Genomic DNA, 19,138 nt, shown 5'->3' with positions numbered 1-19,138 from the left:
ATTCCATCGAGTAATGGAGCGAAGGCTCCTTCCTCTCCGCTTACCCATGCTGTGCGAGCCGGCTGGGCTGCAACCCCGCCGCCGCCTTCCTCAGCCTCCCGGGGCTCGCGCTCTAGCAGCCGCCAAGCTCAGGCCGGACTCGGCAGCTCCCCATCAGCACTGCACGCGCGATTCGGGCAGGAGGAGTCGGGCTCGCCGGTGGCGGTGGCGCGCCGCCGCCGCCGCCGCCACGCCACGGAGCGAGCCCGACTCCTCCTGCCCGAATCGCGCCGCGGCGAGTGCTGATGGGGAGCTGCCGAGTCCGCCTGAGCTTGGCGGCTGTTAGAGCGCGAGCCCCGGGAGGCTGAGGAAGGAGCGGCGGCGGCGGGGTTGCAGCCCAGCCGGCTCGCACAGCATGGGTAAGGCGGGAGAGGAAGGAGCCTTCGCCCATTACTCCGATGGAATGACCTTTTCTTCTGGCCTTGGGTGGCTCACGGCGGCGAAGTTCGCGGTCGGGAAACCTCCTCCCTCAGCCGAGAAGGACTGCACCGCCAGGGCTTCCCCGCCAATGCATAGCCTGGCGGGAGTTACTGCAGCTCACCTGCCCCGCCCCAACTGGTGGTGTTGGGGCAGCCGCCCGCTTAGCAAAAGGTCGCCGCCCAAAACTCCTCGCCTTCTCCTGGGAAGGGCTGGATGGCTAGCCGGGAAGGGTTGAATAAGCAAGCCAACCTCCTCCCTCCCTCCTCCTCTCCCCGCAAGCGAAAGAGCGTTTTCCGTTGGAAGAGAGAGAGAGAGAGAAAGGAGGGCCGTTCCTCCCTTCTTTCATTCTTTCTTCTCCTCCGTGCTTCAGAAGCTGGGCGTGTGTGTGCGCGCCTAGTCCCTTTCTCTTCCGGGCGCTGGAAGAGAGAGAGAGAGAAAGGAGGCCGTTCCTCCCTTCTTTCATTCTTTCTTCTCCTCCGTGCTTCAGAAGCTGGGCGTGTGTGCGCGCCTAGTCCCTTCTCTTCCGGGCGCTGGAAGAGAGAGAGAGAGAGAAAGGAGGGCCGTTCCTCCCTTCTTTCATTCTTTCTTCTCCTCCGTGCTTCACCGTGCTGGGCGACCTGGAGCAGCTGCTCTTCAGCCAGATGCTCGTGAGTCAGCCTGCCCCTTCCTTCCCGTGGGGTCTGCCTTGCTGGTGAATGTTTTTGGGGCTTTTGAGCAAGGGAGGAGGAACGCGAGCACCGCCTTTCGCGCTGGCATTCCGGGATTTCCCTTTGTTTAGAGCTGGGAATCCTCCTTCCCCCTTTTGCACTCCCTCCCTCCCTCCCTCCCTCTCTCTCTCTCTCTCTCTCTCTCACACACACACACACACACAGACTTCTAAAGTCGATTGGCACAATGCTAAGCAAACACAGCAGTGGGTCAAGGGTGAAGGGCTAGGAACCTGGCAGGTGAAAGGTTGAGCGACATGAAAGGCAAAGACCACAATTGTTTTAAGAAAGAAGCTTTAGCAGGAGGGGGATGGAGGGTGTTTTAAGTTTTGGCAAACAGCCAGGCCAACTGTATTGGAGAAGGTCACACAACTGGCCTTAACATTTTAGCTGCTGTCTTTTCCTCACACTTGGGTTTAATGATATTAGAGATCCTTATTGCCCTGCCAAAAAAAAAAAAAGAGCCACCCCAACGCCTATGAAAATTAACCTTCTGCCAAGAGACACTGTGCAGGGTATTTTCACTATTGGTGTGCATACAGGCTTAGATTTGTGTTGGGTTCTTAGTGCTTAGAGCACTGACCTTCAGAGGCACCCTGGTCCCTTGGAAGCTAAAGGAGGACTCATTTTCATGCTTGCAGTTGTATTGTCAATTTCTGTGAGACAATGTTGTTGAAGTAACTCACTCACTCATTCATTCATTCATTCATTCCTTGTGTGTCCAATCACACTTAGCCAATAAAAATTCTATTCTATTCTATTCTATTCATTCATTCATTCATTTTATTTTGTCAAATACATATTAAATAATTATATAAATATAAGCATGAATTGAATACATAAAAGGAATACAACTAAAGGGAACATTAGGACAGGAACGGTAGGCACGCTGGTGCTCTTATGCACGCCCCTTACAGACCTCTTAGGAATGGGGTGAGGTCAATACTAGATAGTCTTTGGTTAAGGCTTTGGGGATTTTGGGAAGAGACCAGAGTCAGGTAGCACATTCCAGGCATTAACAACTCTGTTACTGAAGTCACATTTTCTGCAATCTAGATTGAGAGGTTCACTTTAAGTTTGAATCTATTGTGTTCTCGTGTATTGTTGTGGTTGAAGCTGAAGTAGTCATTGATAGGAAGTACATTGTAGCAGATAATTTTATGAGCTATGCTCAGGTCATACCAAAGGCGGAGTAGTTCTAAATTTTCTAAAGCTGGGAATCCTCCTTCCCCCTTTTGCACTTTTATTGTTTTTCGTTCAAATAAATATTCATGTTATTTTACTTGGCTCTATCTTTATTTTTTACATTGACCAGTAGCTGCCTCATTTCCCACCCTCGGCTTATACTCGAGTCAATAGTTTTTCCCAGTTTTTGTGGTAAAATTAGGTGCCTCGGCTTATATTCGGATCGGCTTATACTCGAGTATATACGGTAATCAGTGGAACAACTTGCCTCCAGAAGTTCTGAACGCTCCCAAAACTGGAAGTTTTAAAGAAGATGTTGGAGAACCATTTGTCTGAAGTGGTGTAGGGTTTCCTGCCTAAGCAGAGGGTTGGACTAGAAGACCTCCAAGGGTCCCTTCTAACTCTGTTATTCTAGTCTATTCTAAGCAGGGGTGAAATGCTCCTGGTTCGGACCGGATCAGCTGATCCGGTAGCAATGGCGGCGGGTGGTTCGGAGAACCAGTAACAAAAATCCCTGCCCCCCTCATGCCCATGCCCACCCAATGCCCGGTCGCCCACTTTCCCTCTTTTCTTTTAAAAAATGCTTTTAAAAGGTAAAAAAAAAAAGGCTCTGTCAATCACAGCTGAGCCACACAATTGTCAGAGCCCCTTTTTTTACTTTTAAAAGCATTTGTTTTACAACCTATTCAGCCGAAGAGGCTGTAAAAGAAAAATGCTTTTAAAAGTAAAATAAAGATTGTGCGCCACAGCTGATCACCCCCCTCCCTGCGCACTGTTCTACTTACCCCATGCCTCCTTTCGGTGTGCGCTGCGCGTGGGAAGCGTGCATGCCCAGGTATTGTGTCTTGTCCGATCTCACCACAGCCGGGGCCTTCTTATCTGCTTCCGAACACGGAGGAATGTCCTAGTATGCCTCCCGGCCCCAGTCCTGGCTCCATGCCCAGACAAACTGCAGAAGAAGGAGCACCTCCCGGCCCCAGCTCTGGCTCCATGCCCAGGCAAACGGAGCATCTAGACCCCTCCCCCTCCTCCACAGCATGTGAGCCTGAGGGAGGTCAATTGCCAACAGCTGCAGACTGGAGTGACCCTCGCGTCAGAAGACTTGATAGGCGGAGGCAACAGAAGGAAGGGAGGGGCAGGCCTGGATAAGTGCTGAGTCAGGGAGCCACACCCCATGGCCTATATAAAGGATCTGCTTTCTGGCATTCTCTGAGTCAGGCAAAGTCTAAACATATCTTGCTGAAGTCACTTTCTGGTCTCCTGCCTGCCCTGAGGACTTTGCTAGGACTTTGGCAGAGCTGCAGAGGCACGCCTGATTCGGATTTCCCTGACCCGGCCGTCAGCGGAGGAGTGGGACACGACACCAGGTCAGCGAACCAGTAGTAAACCTGTTCAGATTTCACCACTGATTCTAAGTCATTGGGGAAGCCAGATTCACTCAACAAACCGTGTTACTATCTGAACAAGCAATTATTCACTTAACAACGTTGACCAGGTTGTAAATCAGGGCAAAATTCATTTTAAAAGATCTCACTTAGCGATAGAAAGTTTGTTCTCAAGTCGTGGCCGTAAGTCGAGGACTACCTGTATAACAAACCTACTTCTTTTAAACACAGCAGGATAAACAATAAAGACGGGAATAGACAATTGCAGTTTTGTAATTGCCTGCTACTAAAAGAGGCAAAGAATGCAACAGCTGGCAGTGCGAGCGGTTTTTAAATATATATAAAAAAAATGTGGTTTATGATTATTGCCGTCCAATCGTTTCAGGTGACGGGTTCCTGCCTTGCGTTGTGCTTATCCAGTGACTTGAAATCACTTTCAATTGTGACAGAAGTAGACAATTGTCCGGACACCGATCCTGAAATAACCTACTTCCAAGTGAGTACAAGATCAGGCTAACTTCGGTGTGGTGCGGTGGCCTAGAAGTGGAGCTCTCGCCTCACAGTTGAGAGGCTGCGAGTTTGATCCTAGGTAGAGGCAGATATTTCTCTCTCTCTGGGCACAATGAGAATATATCAGCTGAACAAAACTCTGCATTGGCGACAGGGAAGGGCATCCGGCCACTAAACATTCAGCTGAATTCAGTTGCCCAGACTTCACCCCCCGCAAGGGATTACAGGGTCGTTAAAAGAAGATGATCACACGCTAACTTTGGAATACATTCTACCAATGTCTTCTGGAAATTCACAATATAATTAATAATAATAATAATAATAATAATAATAATAATAATAATAATAATTATTATTATTATTATTATTATTATTATTATTATTATTATTATTATTATTATTATTATTATTATTTAATTTCTATACCGCCCTTCTCCCGAAGGACTCAGGGCGATTTACAGCCAGATAAAAATAGCATTCATAAATACAATACAATAAAATCAGAGTTAAAAAACTTATTCAAATTGGCTGATAATTCAAATATAAAATACATAACATCATAAAAACCCCATTAAAATCCTAATAAAACCCATTTTATGCCAGTCCCGCGCGGAAGAATAAATACGCTTCAGCTCGCGGCGGAAGGTCCGGAAAGCAATTATTTTGCTTTCGTTTTCTCCCAATCTGGTCCTACGTTGATTTGTTTTGTGAGCTCCACTATGTAGACCAAGCCAAGAAATCGACTCCCTGGAAAGACTAGAATTTTTATTTATTTATTTTTTTAGAAGAATAGAATAGAATAGAATGCTAAACAAATAATTCCATCAACACTGTCAAACTATTTACTGAATCTGCACTACTATTAATCTTCTCATAGTTCCCATCACCAATCTCTTTCCACTTATGACTGTATGACTATAACTTGTTGCTGGCAATCCTTATGATTTATATTGATATATTGACCATCAATTGTGTTGTAAATGTTGTACCTTGATGAAGGTATCTTTTCTTTTATGTAGACTGAGAGCATACGCACCAAAACAAATTCCTTGTGTGTCCAATCACACTTGGCCAATAAAAAATTCTATTCTATTCTATTCTATTCTATTCTATTCTATTCTATTCTATTCTATTCTATTCTATTCTATTCTATTCTTTTTTTTAAAAAAACACCAGCTACAGGTAACAGGAGAGCTAATTTGGTGCAGTGGTTAAGGCATCTGGCTGTAACTGGTAAAGTGTGAGTTCTGGTTATACATGAAGCCAGTTGGACGGGCCAGTCACTCTCTCTCAGCCCTAAGAAGGAGGCAATGGCAAACCAAGAAAACAGCACAAGGTTTATCCAGGTAGCCTACAACAATTGGATGTGATTAAATGGAAGGGGGTGGGGGAATAGTAACAGGGCTGTTTTTTTTCCTCCTCCCTTAGTTAGTCCTATAAACTTGAAAGATTTCCATCTGAGCCTCTCTTGCTTAATTCCTTTCTTTCTTTTTTTAAAAAAAAATAGATATTATGTTTTAGCAATAGGAATAAAATATAAAAAAAACCAGAAAAAAACATATAGCCAACAGTAATAACAAGAATAAAAAATTGTGTACGAAAAGAAAAACAAATGACCCAAACATCCAACATAAAACATAAAATAATACTAATAATCCACCCTGGCTGGATGCTGAAAAAAATAAAAATATAAATGATAAATTCTCCTCTAGTCACATAATGTGTCTCTAAATATCTCTTCCTTGTTTAGTAAGAAAAAAATATTATACAAGTGGTCCTTGACTTAGACCACAATTGAATCCCAAATTTCTGTTGCTAAGTGAAACATTTGTGAAGTGTGAGTTGGGCTGAGAGAGCTCGACGGGCCCAAAGTCACCCAGCCGGCTATGGTGGGCAAGGTGGGACTTGAACTCGCAGCCTCCCACTTTTTAGTCTGGTGTCTTAACCACTTGATCAGGGGTGTCAAAATCAAGGCCTGTGGGCTGGAGCCGGCCCGCGGCGTGCTTAAATCTGGCTCATGAGGCTGGCTTGGAAATAGCAAAGAACTGGCCCTGCGGTGCGAGCCCCCGTGCCGCGTTTTGGCCAGTAGGTTGCTGCAGGAGGCCATCCACGCCGAAAACAGGGTGCAGGGAGCCTCATGTGCCCCCCGGTGCCCTTTTTTGGCTGGCAGGATGCTGCAGGAGGCCGTCCACGCTGAAAACGGTGCGGGGAGCCTCACGTGCCCCCCGGTGCCCCATTTTGGCTGACGGTGCTGCAGGAGGCCGTTCAAGCTGAAAACGGTGCGGGGAGCCTCATGTGCGCCCCCCCGTGCCCCATTTTGGCCGGTAGGTTGCTGCAGAAGGCCGTCCATGCCGAAAACGGTGCGCGTTCTGCATTGTAGCCAGTTCTGCAGTTGGCAGAGGGCATGTAATATTGTCTGGGTACTAAATTGGTTCTCTGATTTATTTATTTATTTATTTATTTATTTATTTGATTTTTATACCGCCCTTCTCCCGAAGGACTCAGGGCGGTGTACAGGCAAGATAAAACAATACAATATACAGATTAAAATACCATTTGATTTAGATGGATACAAGTCTGCTGTCAACCTATTTACCAGAAGTGACTCGGATGGCCCGAAAATTTACGCACATTTCAACTCTCCTGCAGGTACGGCATTAAAATCTTCACCTTTTCATATTGTACCAACCGCGAGATACTCTATAGAGCAGGGCTCTTCAACCTTGGCAACTTTAAGGCTTGTGGACTTCAACTCCCAGAATTCCTCAGCCGGCTTTGCTTTAAGACTTGTGGACTTCAACTCCCAGAATTCCTCAGCCGGCTTTGCTTTAAGGCTTGTGAACTTCAACTCCCAGAATTCCTCAGCCGGCTTTGCTTTAAGACTTGTGGACTTCAACTCCCAGAATTCCTCAGCCGGCTTTGCTTTAAGGCTTGTGGACTCCAACTCCCAGAATTCTTCAGCCGGCTTTGCTTTCAGACTTGTGGACTTCAACTCCCAGAATTCCTCAGCCAGCTTTGCTTTAAGACTTGTGGACTTCAACTCCCAGAATTCCTCAGCCGGCTTTGCTTTCAGACTTGTGGACTTCAACTCCCAGAATTCCTCAGCCAGCTTTGCTTTAAGACTTGTGGACTTCAACTCCCAGAATTCCTCAGCCGGCTTTGCTTTCAGACTTGTGGACTTCAACTCCCAGAATTCCTCAGCCGGCTTTGCTTTAAGACTTGTGGACTTCAACTCCCAGAATTCCTCAGCCAGCTTTTCTGGCTGAGGAATTCTGGGAGTTGCAGTCCACAAGTCTTAAAGTTGCTAAGGTTGGAGACCGCTGCTACCGAGGATGTGATGTTCAAAATCCATGCCCTTTGCACTTTATTAGCCATTTTAACGAACTTTTCAAGACTAAATCGTTCCTTTTTACCATAATACAGGTAGTCCTCGACTTACGACCACAATTGAGCCCAAAATTTCTGTTGTTAAGTGAGGCATTGGTTCGGTGACTTTGCCCCCGTTTTACAACCTTGCTTGCCACCGTTGTTAAGTAAATCACTGCAGTTGATAAGTTAGTAATCCGGACGTTAAGCCAATCGGTTTCCTCCGTTGACTTCGCTCATCCGAAGGTGGCAAAACGGGATCGTGTGACCCCGGGACGCTGCGACCGTCATAAAGATGAATCAGTGGCCAAGCGTCTGAATTTTGATCATGTGATCATGGGGAGTTGACGCAGGTTGTAGGTCTGAAAAATGGTCATAAGTCACTTTCTTCAGTTCCGTTGTAACTTTAGTGAACGGTCACTAAATGAATCGAGGACTGCCTGTTCAGGGTTGAAATGTTAGGTAAAAGGTAAAGGTTCCCCTCGCACATACATGCTAGTCGTTCCCGACTCTAGGGGGCGGTGCTCATCTCAGTTTCAAAGCCGAAGAGCCAGCGCTGTCCAAAGACGTCTCCGTGGTCATGTGGCTGGCATGACTCAACGCCAAAGGCGCAAGGAACGCTGTTTCCTTCCCACCAAAGGTGGTCCCTATTTTTTCTACTTGCATTTTTACGTGCTTTCGAAACTGCTAGGTTGGCAGAAGCTGGGACAAGTCACGGGAGCTCACCCCGTTACACGGCAGCACTAGGGATTCGAACCGCTGAGCTGCCGACCTTTCGATCGACAAGCTCAACGTCCTAGCCCCTGAGCCACCGCGTCACTGTATAAGCCGGTGATGGCGAACCTATGGGTTGCATGCCAGTGATGACACGCAGCGCCCTCTCTGTGGGCATGCGATCCATCGCCCCAGTTCTGGTCCGCTGTGCATGCGCACATGACTGGTCTTCAGGTCTCTGCCATGCATGGGGGGGGGCATGTGTGCGGGGTGGTGCATGGACAAGCGCGGGGGGCGTGTGGGGGGCCATGTGCGCATGTGTGTATTCGCAGGGCACATGCATGAGGTGCCTGCATAGGGCGCATACACAGGCACATGGTGCATACATGGGGAGCTTGCACAGGGGGACATGCATTGCATTTTGAAGGTTTGGGCGCGCCCGCGCACACACACTTTGGGCACTTGATCCGGAAAAGGTTAGCCATCACTGATATAGACTTTACATTATTTCCGAGTCAGCTATGTAATGTGGGCATTTAATATAATAATAATAATATTATAACAGAGTTGGAAGGGACCTTGGAGGCCTTCTAGTCCAACCCCCTGCCCAGGCAGGAAACCCTACACCATCTCAGTCAGATGGTTATCCGACATTTTCTTAAAAATTTCCAGCGTTGGAGCATTCACAACTTCTGGAGGCAAGTCGTTCCACTGATTAATTGTTATAACTGTCAGAAAATTTCTCCTTAGTTCTAAGTTGCTTCTCTCCTTGATTAGTTTCCACCCATTGCTTCTTGTTCTACCCTCAGGTGCTTTGGAGAATAGTTTGACTCCCTCTTCTTTCTCCATTACAGAGATATAAGGGGCGTGCATAAGAGCACAAAAGTGCCTACCGTTCCTGTCCTATTGTTCCCTTCATTATATCAAATTAATATAGTTGATGCATATTTTTTTACTTATATATATATATATATATATATTTTCTTCAAGATATGTTGTTTTATTTATGACAATGTTTGTGTATACTGTTGTGACAAAGAGAAATATTATGACGATGATTATTTTTTAGATTATTTTTATTTTTTATTTTTATTATTTTATTTATTATTTACATTTATATCCCGCCCTTCTCCGAAGACTCAGGGCGGCTTACAGTGTATAAGGCAATTATAGTTTTATTAGATTGTAATATAACGTGCAAAGCGAATACAAAAGCAAATATTAGGGAAATCAGGGAAGGAAAAAGGGAAGTGAATAGTGGGGAAAAGAAAGAGAAAAAATTAAAACAAAAGGCATTGAGTTTGGCGCAGTTGAATAAAGTATTAAGATCTAAGCTACAAAAAATAGAGATATTATGATTATTTTGATATGAGAAGGCCGATCCTAACAGGGGGTTTAGTGTAATTTGTAATTCTTTTATCCTGTTATAGCGATGTGCGCTTCTGTTTTTTGGGGGTTTGTTTGAAAACTGAACATCAGGCTAAACAGAATGTGATTATAAGGAAATGTACAATTTATGCCTTTCCCCGTAATAATTGATATTTCCCCCCCCCTCCTCTGTTTGCAAACAGTACATAAAACTTTCGCTGATTTGCATGTGTGAAGCTTGGGAGGAAATATTGTTGCAGATGGATTCCCGATTAACCAAGTTTGTACAGGTACCGCCAAAACGATTCTCCCCCAATTATCCCCGCTTTTTAATACAGGACTTAACGACTGCAGTTGAGCCCCAACATTTGTGTTGCTAAAGCGAAACTTTGGATGAGTGAATTTGGCTCCGTTTTACGACCTTTCCTGCCACTGTGGTTTAAGTCAGGGGTCTCCAACCTTGGCAACTTTAAGCCTGGAGGACTTCAACTCCCAGAATACCCCAGCCAGCTTTGCTGGCTGGGGGATTCTGGGAGTTGAAGTCCACCAGGCTTAAAGTTGCCAAGGTTGGAGACCCCTGGTTTAAATGAACCGTTGCAATTGTTTTTAAAAAAAGGTAACACGGTTGTTAAGTGAATCGGGTTTTCCCAGGGTCTTTGCTTGCCAAGAAGGTCGCAAAAAGGAAAATTACATGACTTCCCCAGGAGGCTGCGACCGTCATAAATGGGAGTCAGTTTCCAAGCGTCCTAATTTTGATCACGTGACCGGTGGTTGTACGTGTGAAAAACCAGTTCTAAGTCACTTTTTTCAAGGCCCTTTTAACTTTGAACGGTAGTCCTCAATTTACAACAGGTCACTTAGTGGCCAATGATATATTTTTTTAAATTTGAATTTATATCCCGCCCTTCTCCGAAGACTCAGGGCGGCTTGCACTGTGTTAAGCAATAGTCTTCATCCATTTGTATATTATATACAAAGTCAACTTTTATTGCCCCCCAACAATCTGGGTCCTCATTTTACCTCCCTTATAAAGGATGGAAGGCTGAGTCGACCTTGGGCCTGGTGGGACTTGAACTTACAGTAATTGCAAGCAGCTGCTGTTAATAACAGACTGTCTTAGTCTGCTGAGCCACCAGTCCTTCCCAGTCGAACGGGCGTTGCTCGGTGTCACTGTGGGTCAAAATTAACGGGTTTGTGGTTGTGTCGGTTGACAGCTAGTTCGGGGTTTGTGGATTCAAGGAGAGGCTTGAAATGCTAAGGGATAACAATCTCTGTTTATTTTTTTTATTTGATTTTATTTTTTTTAAGGAGAAGAATACAACCACGTCTGTGCAGGATGAATTTATGGAGTTACTTTTGTGGGGCAAAGCAAGGTAACCATTCCAACCCCGTGCACGTTGGATCCTTCTTCCGGTTGGAAAAATAAAAATAAAATAGTCTTCTTTTTTCTTTTTCCCCTTCTTCTCCTTCTCCAAAAAGTACCGAGCTTCAGGCATTGCTTATGAACCAGCTCACCGTCAAGGTAGGGCGGCTTATATAGTATATATGCATTGGGGTTTTATATATAGTTTCTTTGTACGTTTTCATTTAACTTACCGTATATACTCGAATATAAGCCGATCCGAGTATAAGCCGAGGTCCCCAATTTTACCCCAAAAAACTGGGGTAAACTGGGGACTCGAGTATAAGCCGAGGGTGGGAAATGAGGCAGCTACCGGTCGGGGAAACCCTCCCTCCCTCAGCCGAGAAGGCTGGCGGCCCCCGCCCGCCTCTCACTGCACCGCAGGGCTTCCCCGCTAATGCAAAAGCCCGCCAAGTTTGCGCCATCCGTTATAATGTGAAAAAAAGAAGAAAAAAAAAAACTCGAGTATAAGCCGAGGGGACGTTTTTCAGCACAAAAAACGTGCTGAAAAACTCGGCTTATACTCGAGTATATACGGTACATAAGTGCTTTGTGCACAATGAGAATATATCTGCTGAACGGAACTCCGCATTGGCGACAGGGAAGGGCATCCGGCCAGTAAAACACTCTGCTAGCGCCATTCAGTTGCCCAGACTCCACCCCGCAAAGGATTATGCGGTCGTTAAACGAATATGATGATGCATAAATGCTTTGTTAACAGTGTATTGTCTGGGTCAATTGCTTACATAATATAATGTTTTCCCCAGCTCCTAATTTCTACTTCTGTTATCCAACCATTTATAAAATAAATCCCATATTTCAAAGTATTCTGTATATCTTCCTTCCATTGAGGACCTGTATACTGCACGAATCAAGAAGAGGGCCGTGAAAATATTTGCAGATCCCTCACATCCTGGACATAAACTGTTTCAACTCCTTCCCTCAAAACGACACTATAGAGCACCGCACACCAGAACAACTAGACACAAGAACAGTTTTTTCCCGAAGGCCATCACACTGCTAAACAAATAATTCCTTCAACACTGTCAAACTATTTACTAAATCTGCACTACTATTGATCTTCTCATAGTTCCCATCACCCATCTCTTTCCACTTATGACTGTATGACTATAACTCTGTTGCTGGCAATCCTGATGATTTATATTGATATATTGACCATCAATTGTGTTGTAAATGTTGTACCTTGATGAACGTATCTTTTCTTTTATGTACACTGAGAGCATATGCACCAAGACAAATTCCTTGTGTGTCCAATCACACTTGGCCAATAAAAAATTCTATTCTATTCTATTCTTTATCTTTAATGTCAGTCTATCCATTTCTGCGCAATCTAATATTTTTTTAAATTACATTCTTCTTCTTCTCAGTGTTTCCTTCTTTTTCCAATACTGTGCAAATCAATTCTTGCAGCGGTCAAAAGAGGCAATATTAAATACAAATTCCCTTTATTATATTTTTCTGGTACAATACCTAACAAAAATATTTCTGGCTTATAATCTATATGTAGCTTTTTGACATTTTTTCTAACCATGTATTTATTTCTAACCATGTATGTATTTTTATCCAATAATTCTTTGCTTTCACACATGTCCACCACATGTGATAGTAAGTGCCCGGTGTCTAATTGCATTGCCAGCATTTGGCGGACATGTGTTTAAACATCTCTACTAGACATTCTTGAGGTTTGTGTGGGTTTGTCCCTCTTGACAAAAGATGCGCTTTCTTCCCCACAGGGTTTGAAAAAACTTGGCCAGTCCATGGAATCGTCGTACTCCAGCATTCAGAAGCTCGTGATAAGTCACCTGCAGAGGTAAAATTCAGCAGGCGCATGGATTTAGACACTTCGGTGATGTTTCTTAACTGGGAGTCCTCTCAATATTATTATTGCTCTTTTCTCAATTATGGCTCTAAACCGGGGTTTTGCAATCTTGGCCACTTTAAGACCTGTGGTGGGCTGGCTGGGGAATGCTGGGAGTTGTAGTCCACAGGTCTTAAAGTAGCCAGGATTGGAGGATTCTTCTCTAAACCCTGACATGACTTGAAACATGTTCCTGTGTATCTCACTTTCCGCTGTTAAAAAGAGGAATGAAGATTTGAACTTTGCAGCTGGACAAGGAGTTTCTTGATTGGGTTGAATTGATGAGTAATGATTTGCTTCAAAAATAACACTCCCATAAGAATAGAGGGAAAACCAAAAGAAAGAAGGAGAGAGGGAGGGAGGGAGGGAAAGAGGGAGGAGAGGAGAGGGAAGGAAAGGAGGAAGAAGAGAAAGAAGAAGGAAAGGGAGGGAAGGAAAGGAGGGAGGGAAAGAGGGAGGAGAGGAGAGGAAGGAAAGGAGGAAGAAGAGAAAGAAGAAGGAAAGGAAAAAGGACAAATGAAAGGAGGGACAAAGGAAAGGAAGGGAGAGGGAGAAGAAACGAAGAAGGAGGGGGAAGGGAGAGGAAGTGAAAGGAAAAGGGAAGGAAGGAAGGGAAAGAGAGGAGATGAAGAAGTGAGGAAGAAGAGGAAAGGAGGGGGAAGAGAAAGGAAGAGAAATGAGAAAAGAAAAAGGAAAGAAAGAAAAAGAAAGCAAGAAAAGGAAAGGAAAAAGGACAAATGAAAGGAGGGACAAAGGAAAGGAAAGGAAAGAAAAGGAAAGGAAAGGAAGTTAATGGGAAGGGAAGAGAAAGGAAAGGAAAGGGGAGAGAAGGGAAGGAAGTAAATGAATGAAAAAGGGAAGGGAAGAGAAAGGAAGGGAAGGGAAGAGAAAGGAAGGGAAGGAAACAGAAGGGAAGAGAAAGGAAGGGAAGGAAACAGAAGGGAAGGGAAGAGAAAGGAAGAGAAGGAAAGGGAAGGAAGGAAGTAAATGGATGAAAAAGGGAAGGGAAGGGAAAGGAAAGGAAGGGGAAGGGAAGGGAAGGGAAGGAAACAGAAGGGAAGGGAAGAGAAAGGAAAGGAAGGGAAGGGAAGGGAAGAGAAGGAAAGGGAAGGAAGGAAGTTGGATGAAAAAGGGAAGGGAAGATAAAGGAAGGGAAGGAAACGGAAGGGAAGGGAAAGGGAAGAGAAGGGAAGGGAAGAGAAAGGAAGGGAAGGAAACGGAAGGGAAAGGGAAGAGAAGGGAAGGGAAGAGAAAGGACAGGAAAGACCCCATAAACCACATATTTCCAATGTGGTTTCTTTTTATCAGTCTGGCAGACGAAAGTCCAGGAAGGGAAAAAAATGTGTTGTTTTTTTTTATTTCTGGCATTTTTGGTCTTTTGGGGGGGGGGGGGCTTTACGGCTCGCTTCTGGTATCCCCCGAGAGGCAGAGCTTTCTCCCAGCCCTTTTTTAATGGGACCCCCCTCCTTGCTTTGATAGCGGTTCGGAGGCCCTGCTCTACCACCTGAGCGAGCTGAAAGGCATGGCTTTGTGGAAGCAGAAGTACGAACGTCTCGGCTTGGACGCCTCAGGAATCGAAGGTAAGGATTTATCACCGATTTATCGACGGTTGAGAGCCGCCTTCGCCGGGGCCTTCAGCCGCTTTTATTCTTTTCCTTTGCAGAGGCCGTCACCGCGGTCGGTTCCTTCATCCTCAAAGCCAACGAACTTCTCCAGTAAGTCATTGGAATTATTTTTGCAAACCCTTCGTTTGGATACAGGTAGTTTCCGACGTAAGTTTCGACCGTTTCGTTTAGCGACCGCTCCAAGCGACAATGGCACGATGAAAAATGTGACTTAGGGCAGATATTTCCCCCCCCCCCCCAGTTAGGGCTTTTGCAGCCTCCCCATGATCTGTTGTGCCTCGCTCGCTCCCCCCGCCGCAGCCGGGCCCCTCTTATCTCCTGCCGGATGCTGATAGTACAGGAGAATGTCCTGGCATGCCTCCAGCCCCCAGTCCTGGCACCATGCCCAGACAAACGGAGCAACTAAACCCCTCCCCCACAGCATCTGAGCCTGAAGAATGTGAAGCCAGTCATGAGCTCAGATTACCAACAGCTGGAGCCTGGAGAGATCCTCGCTTCCGGAGAATAGAGAGGCGACGTCAGCAAAAGGAAGGGAGGGGCAGGCCTGGATAAGTGCTGAGTCATGGAGCCACACCCCATGGCCTATATAAAGGATCTGCTTTCTGGCATTCTTTGAGTCAGGCAAAGTCTCATCTGGTTGCTGAAGTCACATCCTGGTTTCCTGCCTGCTCTGAGAACTCTGACAGAACTTTGGCAAAGCTGCAGAGGCTTTGCGGCCACGCTTGATACGGACTTCCCCGACCCGGCCGTCAGAGGAGGAGTGGGACACGACATGATCATAATTCAGAGTCTCGGCAGCTGGTTCATACTTACGGCGGTCGCTGTGTCCCCGGGGTCACTTAATAGGGGAGCCAGATTCCCTCAAAAACCAGGTTATTAACTGACCAGCTGCAGCGATTTGCTTAACGACTGTGGCAAAGAGAGGTTGCAAAACGGGGCAAAGCTCGCTAAAGAAACGTCTCGCTTAATTTGGGCTCCATTGTGGTCGTAACTCGAGGACTACTTATAAATGACTGACACAAATGAAACTCAGTTTCTCTCGAGGGATACCACCTGAAGAGAATTAATTTCTTTTTCTCTATCTTCCCCTCCCTCCCCCCCCCCCCAGAGTTATAGACAGCAGCATGAAAAATTTCAAAGCTTTCTTCCGTTGGCTTTATGTAGGTAAGAAAAACGGTCGTAATTCGAAACACTTCTGTTTTGTTTTGTTTTTCCTCCCCTAACTTTCTCTCTATCTGCTTGGACTCTTAAAAAGCTGGTTTCAAAGCAAGAGCTACACAGCTTTCTTAGGCTAAGCTGATCTAAGCAAAAGTGGGCTTCACATACATAATAATAATAATAATAATAATAATAATAATAATAATAATAATAATAATAATAATAATAATAATAATAATAATAATAATGATGATGTTTTAATTTGTATACCGCCCTTCTCCCGAAGGACTCAGGGCGATGAACAGGCAAATAAAATACAAACAGAAACATACACCATAATTAAAACAACCCTTAAAAAACTGATTCGAATTTGCCAGAAAATTTAAAATAACCTTACACCCCATAAAATTACAGAAATTTAAAACCCATCAAAATTTAATTAAAATTTAGAATTTAAAATCAGGCCAGTCCAGCCATACGAAATAAATTGAACAAACGGTTGACCAACTGTCTGCAAGGAGTATAAATCCTTCCCTTCCCCAACATCCAGTCAGAGCTGATGAAGCTTCTGGGATGAGAAGCGAAACGTCTTCAAAGAAAAAGAAGGAAGCCCAGTTGCCTCCTGAAAAAGCACCTTTGGGACATTGTTACCCACCTGATAACAACCTTAGTGCACAGGAGTGTGTATTTTGTTACCTGTCTATATATAGCCGCTGCTCTCTAACATTGATAAGCAGATAATTCTCAATTTAGAACTAGTCTTTTAGGGCCGTTGAAAGTTACAAACAGTGCTGGAAAAAATGATGTGTCCCCGTTTTTCACACTTAACGCCCATTGTATCCTCTGCAAGGTCATTATTATTATTATTATTATTTATTAAATTTTTATACCGCCCTTCTCCCGAAGGACTCAGGGCGATGTACAGCCGGAGATAAAATACAAAATATGTACAATTAAAACAAATTAAAACATAGCAAAATTACAAAAACGGCTAATAATTAAAATTAAATTTAAAATATTTAAGAATATTAATAAAACCCCAATTTAAAATCAAACTATTATGCCAGTCCCGCTTGAGTAAATAAGTATGTCATGATGATTGAAATTTGGGCACCTGGCAACCATAAACACCTGTGTTTATGAAAGTTGCAAAATCAACGGAGGGAGCCCGGATTCGCGTAGCGAGAGCACGGTTCACATCACCGCTGCCGTGATTCGTTTAACGACCGTGGCAAGAAAGGTCGCCCAAAAAGGAGCAAAACTCCCTTAACTGTCTTGCTGAACGGTTGGTTGCGGAGGTAGATCAATAACTCCCCATTTTCTGCTTCGTTTTTGTTTATTTTCTTCAGCCATGCTTCGAATGTCGGAAGACCCCGTTCCTCCTGAATTGAACAAGGTAACTATTGTTTATGCGCAGAGATGAAACGCTTCTAACATTTCTCGTCCATCCAGACAATCTTCGGTCTCATTATTTGTGATCGGAGAGTCACAAATCGTTTGTGCCGTTGGAATGTTTTCTCGTGGAGCGTTTGACGAGGGCCCGCAGAATTCCTACCCATTTAATGAAATTATAAAACCACGTTGCGTTTGGTAGCATCCCTTCCCTGGGTGGCGGGCAGAATTGCAGAACCAGAGAGTTGGAAGGGACCTTGGAGGTCTTCTAGACTAACCCCCCACCCCCTACCCCCAGCTCAGGCAGGAAACCCAAGTCAGGCATTCTGACGAGGACAAGTTTTCAGAGCTTTATTTCTGGACACAAGTGTTGAAGCAGCTGAATTTCTTTTATGTTTCTTTTTTCTTTTCTTTTTTAAAATACAAAAAAAAGAGAAAAGAAAATAGAAAATTAAGGGAAGGAAAGGAGGACAGGAAAGAGTGGGGTGTGAGATACAAGGGAGAAGAGAAAAAGAAAGAAAAAGGGGTATTGACTTCCAACTCTTCTTAGCAGAGTAAAAGATGAACTTTTTGCTTTTACACATTAATATATTATAACTAGCCATTCCTGTAACACCAAATCCTTCTAATCAACAAAACCAAAACCAAAGTTTCATTTTTTATTCTTCACAAGCACAAATTCCAGAAGCGATATTTATTTATTTATTTATTTATTTATTTATTTATTTATTTATTTATTTATTTATTTATTTATTTATTATTTTGATTTATATACCTCCCTTCTCCTGAAGGACTCAGGGTGGTTTACAGCCAGATAAAAACAGAAAACACAAACATTAAAAACATTTTAAAAAAACTAAATTCAATTTGGCTAAGCGAGACTAAAAACTCTAATGAAACCCCCCACACAGCAGCCTGCAATTACTGCAGGTTCAAGCCCGGCCCAAGGTTGACTCAGCCTTCCATCCTTTATAAAGTAGGTAAAATGAGGACCCAGATTGTTGGGGGGGCAATAAGTTGACTTTGTAAATATACAAATAGAATGAGACTATTGCCTTATACACTGTAAGCCACCCTGAGTCTTCGGAAAAGGGCGGGATATAAATGTAAATAAAAAAAAATAAAATTAAAACTATTAGGCCAGCCCTGCGCGACGGAACAAGAATGTCTTCAGCTCGTGTCTAAAGGTCTGGAGGTCAGGGAGTTGGCGTATCCCTGGAGGCAGCTCGTTCCAGAGGGCAGGAGCCCCCACGGAGAAGGCCCTCCCCCTGGGGGCCGCCGGTCAACATTGTCTGGCGGACGGCACCCTGAGGAGACCGTCCCTATGGGAGCGCACTGGTCGATGGGAGGCAATTGGAAGCAGTAGGCGGTCCCGTAAATAACCCGGTCCTATGCCATGGAGCGCTTTAAAGGTGGTAACCAACACCTTGAATTGCACCCGGAAGACCACCGGCAACCACTGTAGCTTGTGCAGGAGAGGTGTTACATGGGAGCCTCGAGTTGCTCCCTCTACTACCTGCGCAGCCGCATTCTGGACCAGTTGGAGCCTCCGGGTGCTCTTCAAGGGGAGCCCCATGTAGAGAGCGTTGCAGTAGTCCAGGCTTTCCTCTTTAAATAAAATATTCAAATTAACCATTCCTGCTTTATCTTCTTTGCTGTGGAAATACTATGTATTTCTATTTGCACCTGGTAATCTTGTATATTTACAAAATTTATTGCATTCTTTCAGATTCTTTCAGATTCTTTGTCCCCTACTGAACGGGGGTGGGAGGGGGGAAACTTTTTCTCTTTCTTTCTGTCTGTCTTTCACTCTCCCCTTTCCCTTAAAATAATAAACTTTTTTAAAACACCCAAACAAGCAAAAAAAACAAAAAAAAACAAGCGAAACTTTCCAATATATCTTATTCTTTGACTTTAGCATGCAAACTTCAATATTGAAAGTGCTGAAACAACTGAAGGCTGTAGGGGACTGTGAATAAAATTTTGCT

At 44.5% G+C, this 19,138-nt stretch overlaps 1 protein-coding gene across 4 annotated transcripts in view; it reads left to right on the top strand.

Moving 5' to 3' along the window:
- ANAPC4 (anaphase promoting complex subunit 4) overlaps nucleotides 1–19,138 on the top strand; it is a 55,437-nt gene that overhangs the window by 14,482 nt on the left and 21,817 nt on the right. For all 4 annotated transcript variants that reach the window (XM_058193378.1, XM_058193377.1, XM_058193379.1 and 1 more), the window contains 10 exons: nucleotides 4,122–4,232; nucleotides 6,812–6,895; nucleotides 9,898–9,984; nucleotides 11,003–11,067; nucleotides 11,174–11,216; nucleotides 12,851–12,927; nucleotides 14,455–14,555; nucleotides 14,639–14,690; nucleotides 15,709–15,764; nucleotides 17,108–17,154. In XM_058193378.1, the coding sequence (XP_058049361.1) occupies nucleotides 4,122–4,232; nucleotides 6,812–6,895; nucleotides 9,898–9,984; nucleotides 11,003–11,067; nucleotides 11,174–11,216; nucleotides 12,851–12,927; nucleotides 14,455–14,555; nucleotides 14,639–14,690; nucleotides 15,709–15,764; nucleotides 17,108–17,154 (723 nt within the window). The remainder of the gene's footprint in view (nucleotides 1–4,121; nucleotides 4,233–6,811; nucleotides 6,896–9,897; nucleotides 9,985–11,002; nucleotides 11,068–11,173; nucleotides 11,217–12,850; nucleotides 12,928–14,454; nucleotides 14,556–14,638; nucleotides 14,691–15,708; nucleotides 15,765–17,107; nucleotides 17,155–19,138) is intronic.

The sequence above is a fragment of the Ahaetulla prasina genome, chromosome 8 (genome assembly GCF_028640845.1).
Source record: "Ahaetulla prasina isolate Xishuangbanna chromosome 8, ASM2864084v1, whole genome shotgun sequence".
In the NCBI taxonomy this organism is placed as follows: Eukaryota; Metazoa; Chordata; class Lepidosauria; order Squamata; family Colubridae; genus Ahaetulla; species Ahaetulla prasina.
Note: the sequence above shows the minus strand (reverse complement) of the source record. Positions and strands in the feature narration are given on the sequence as shown.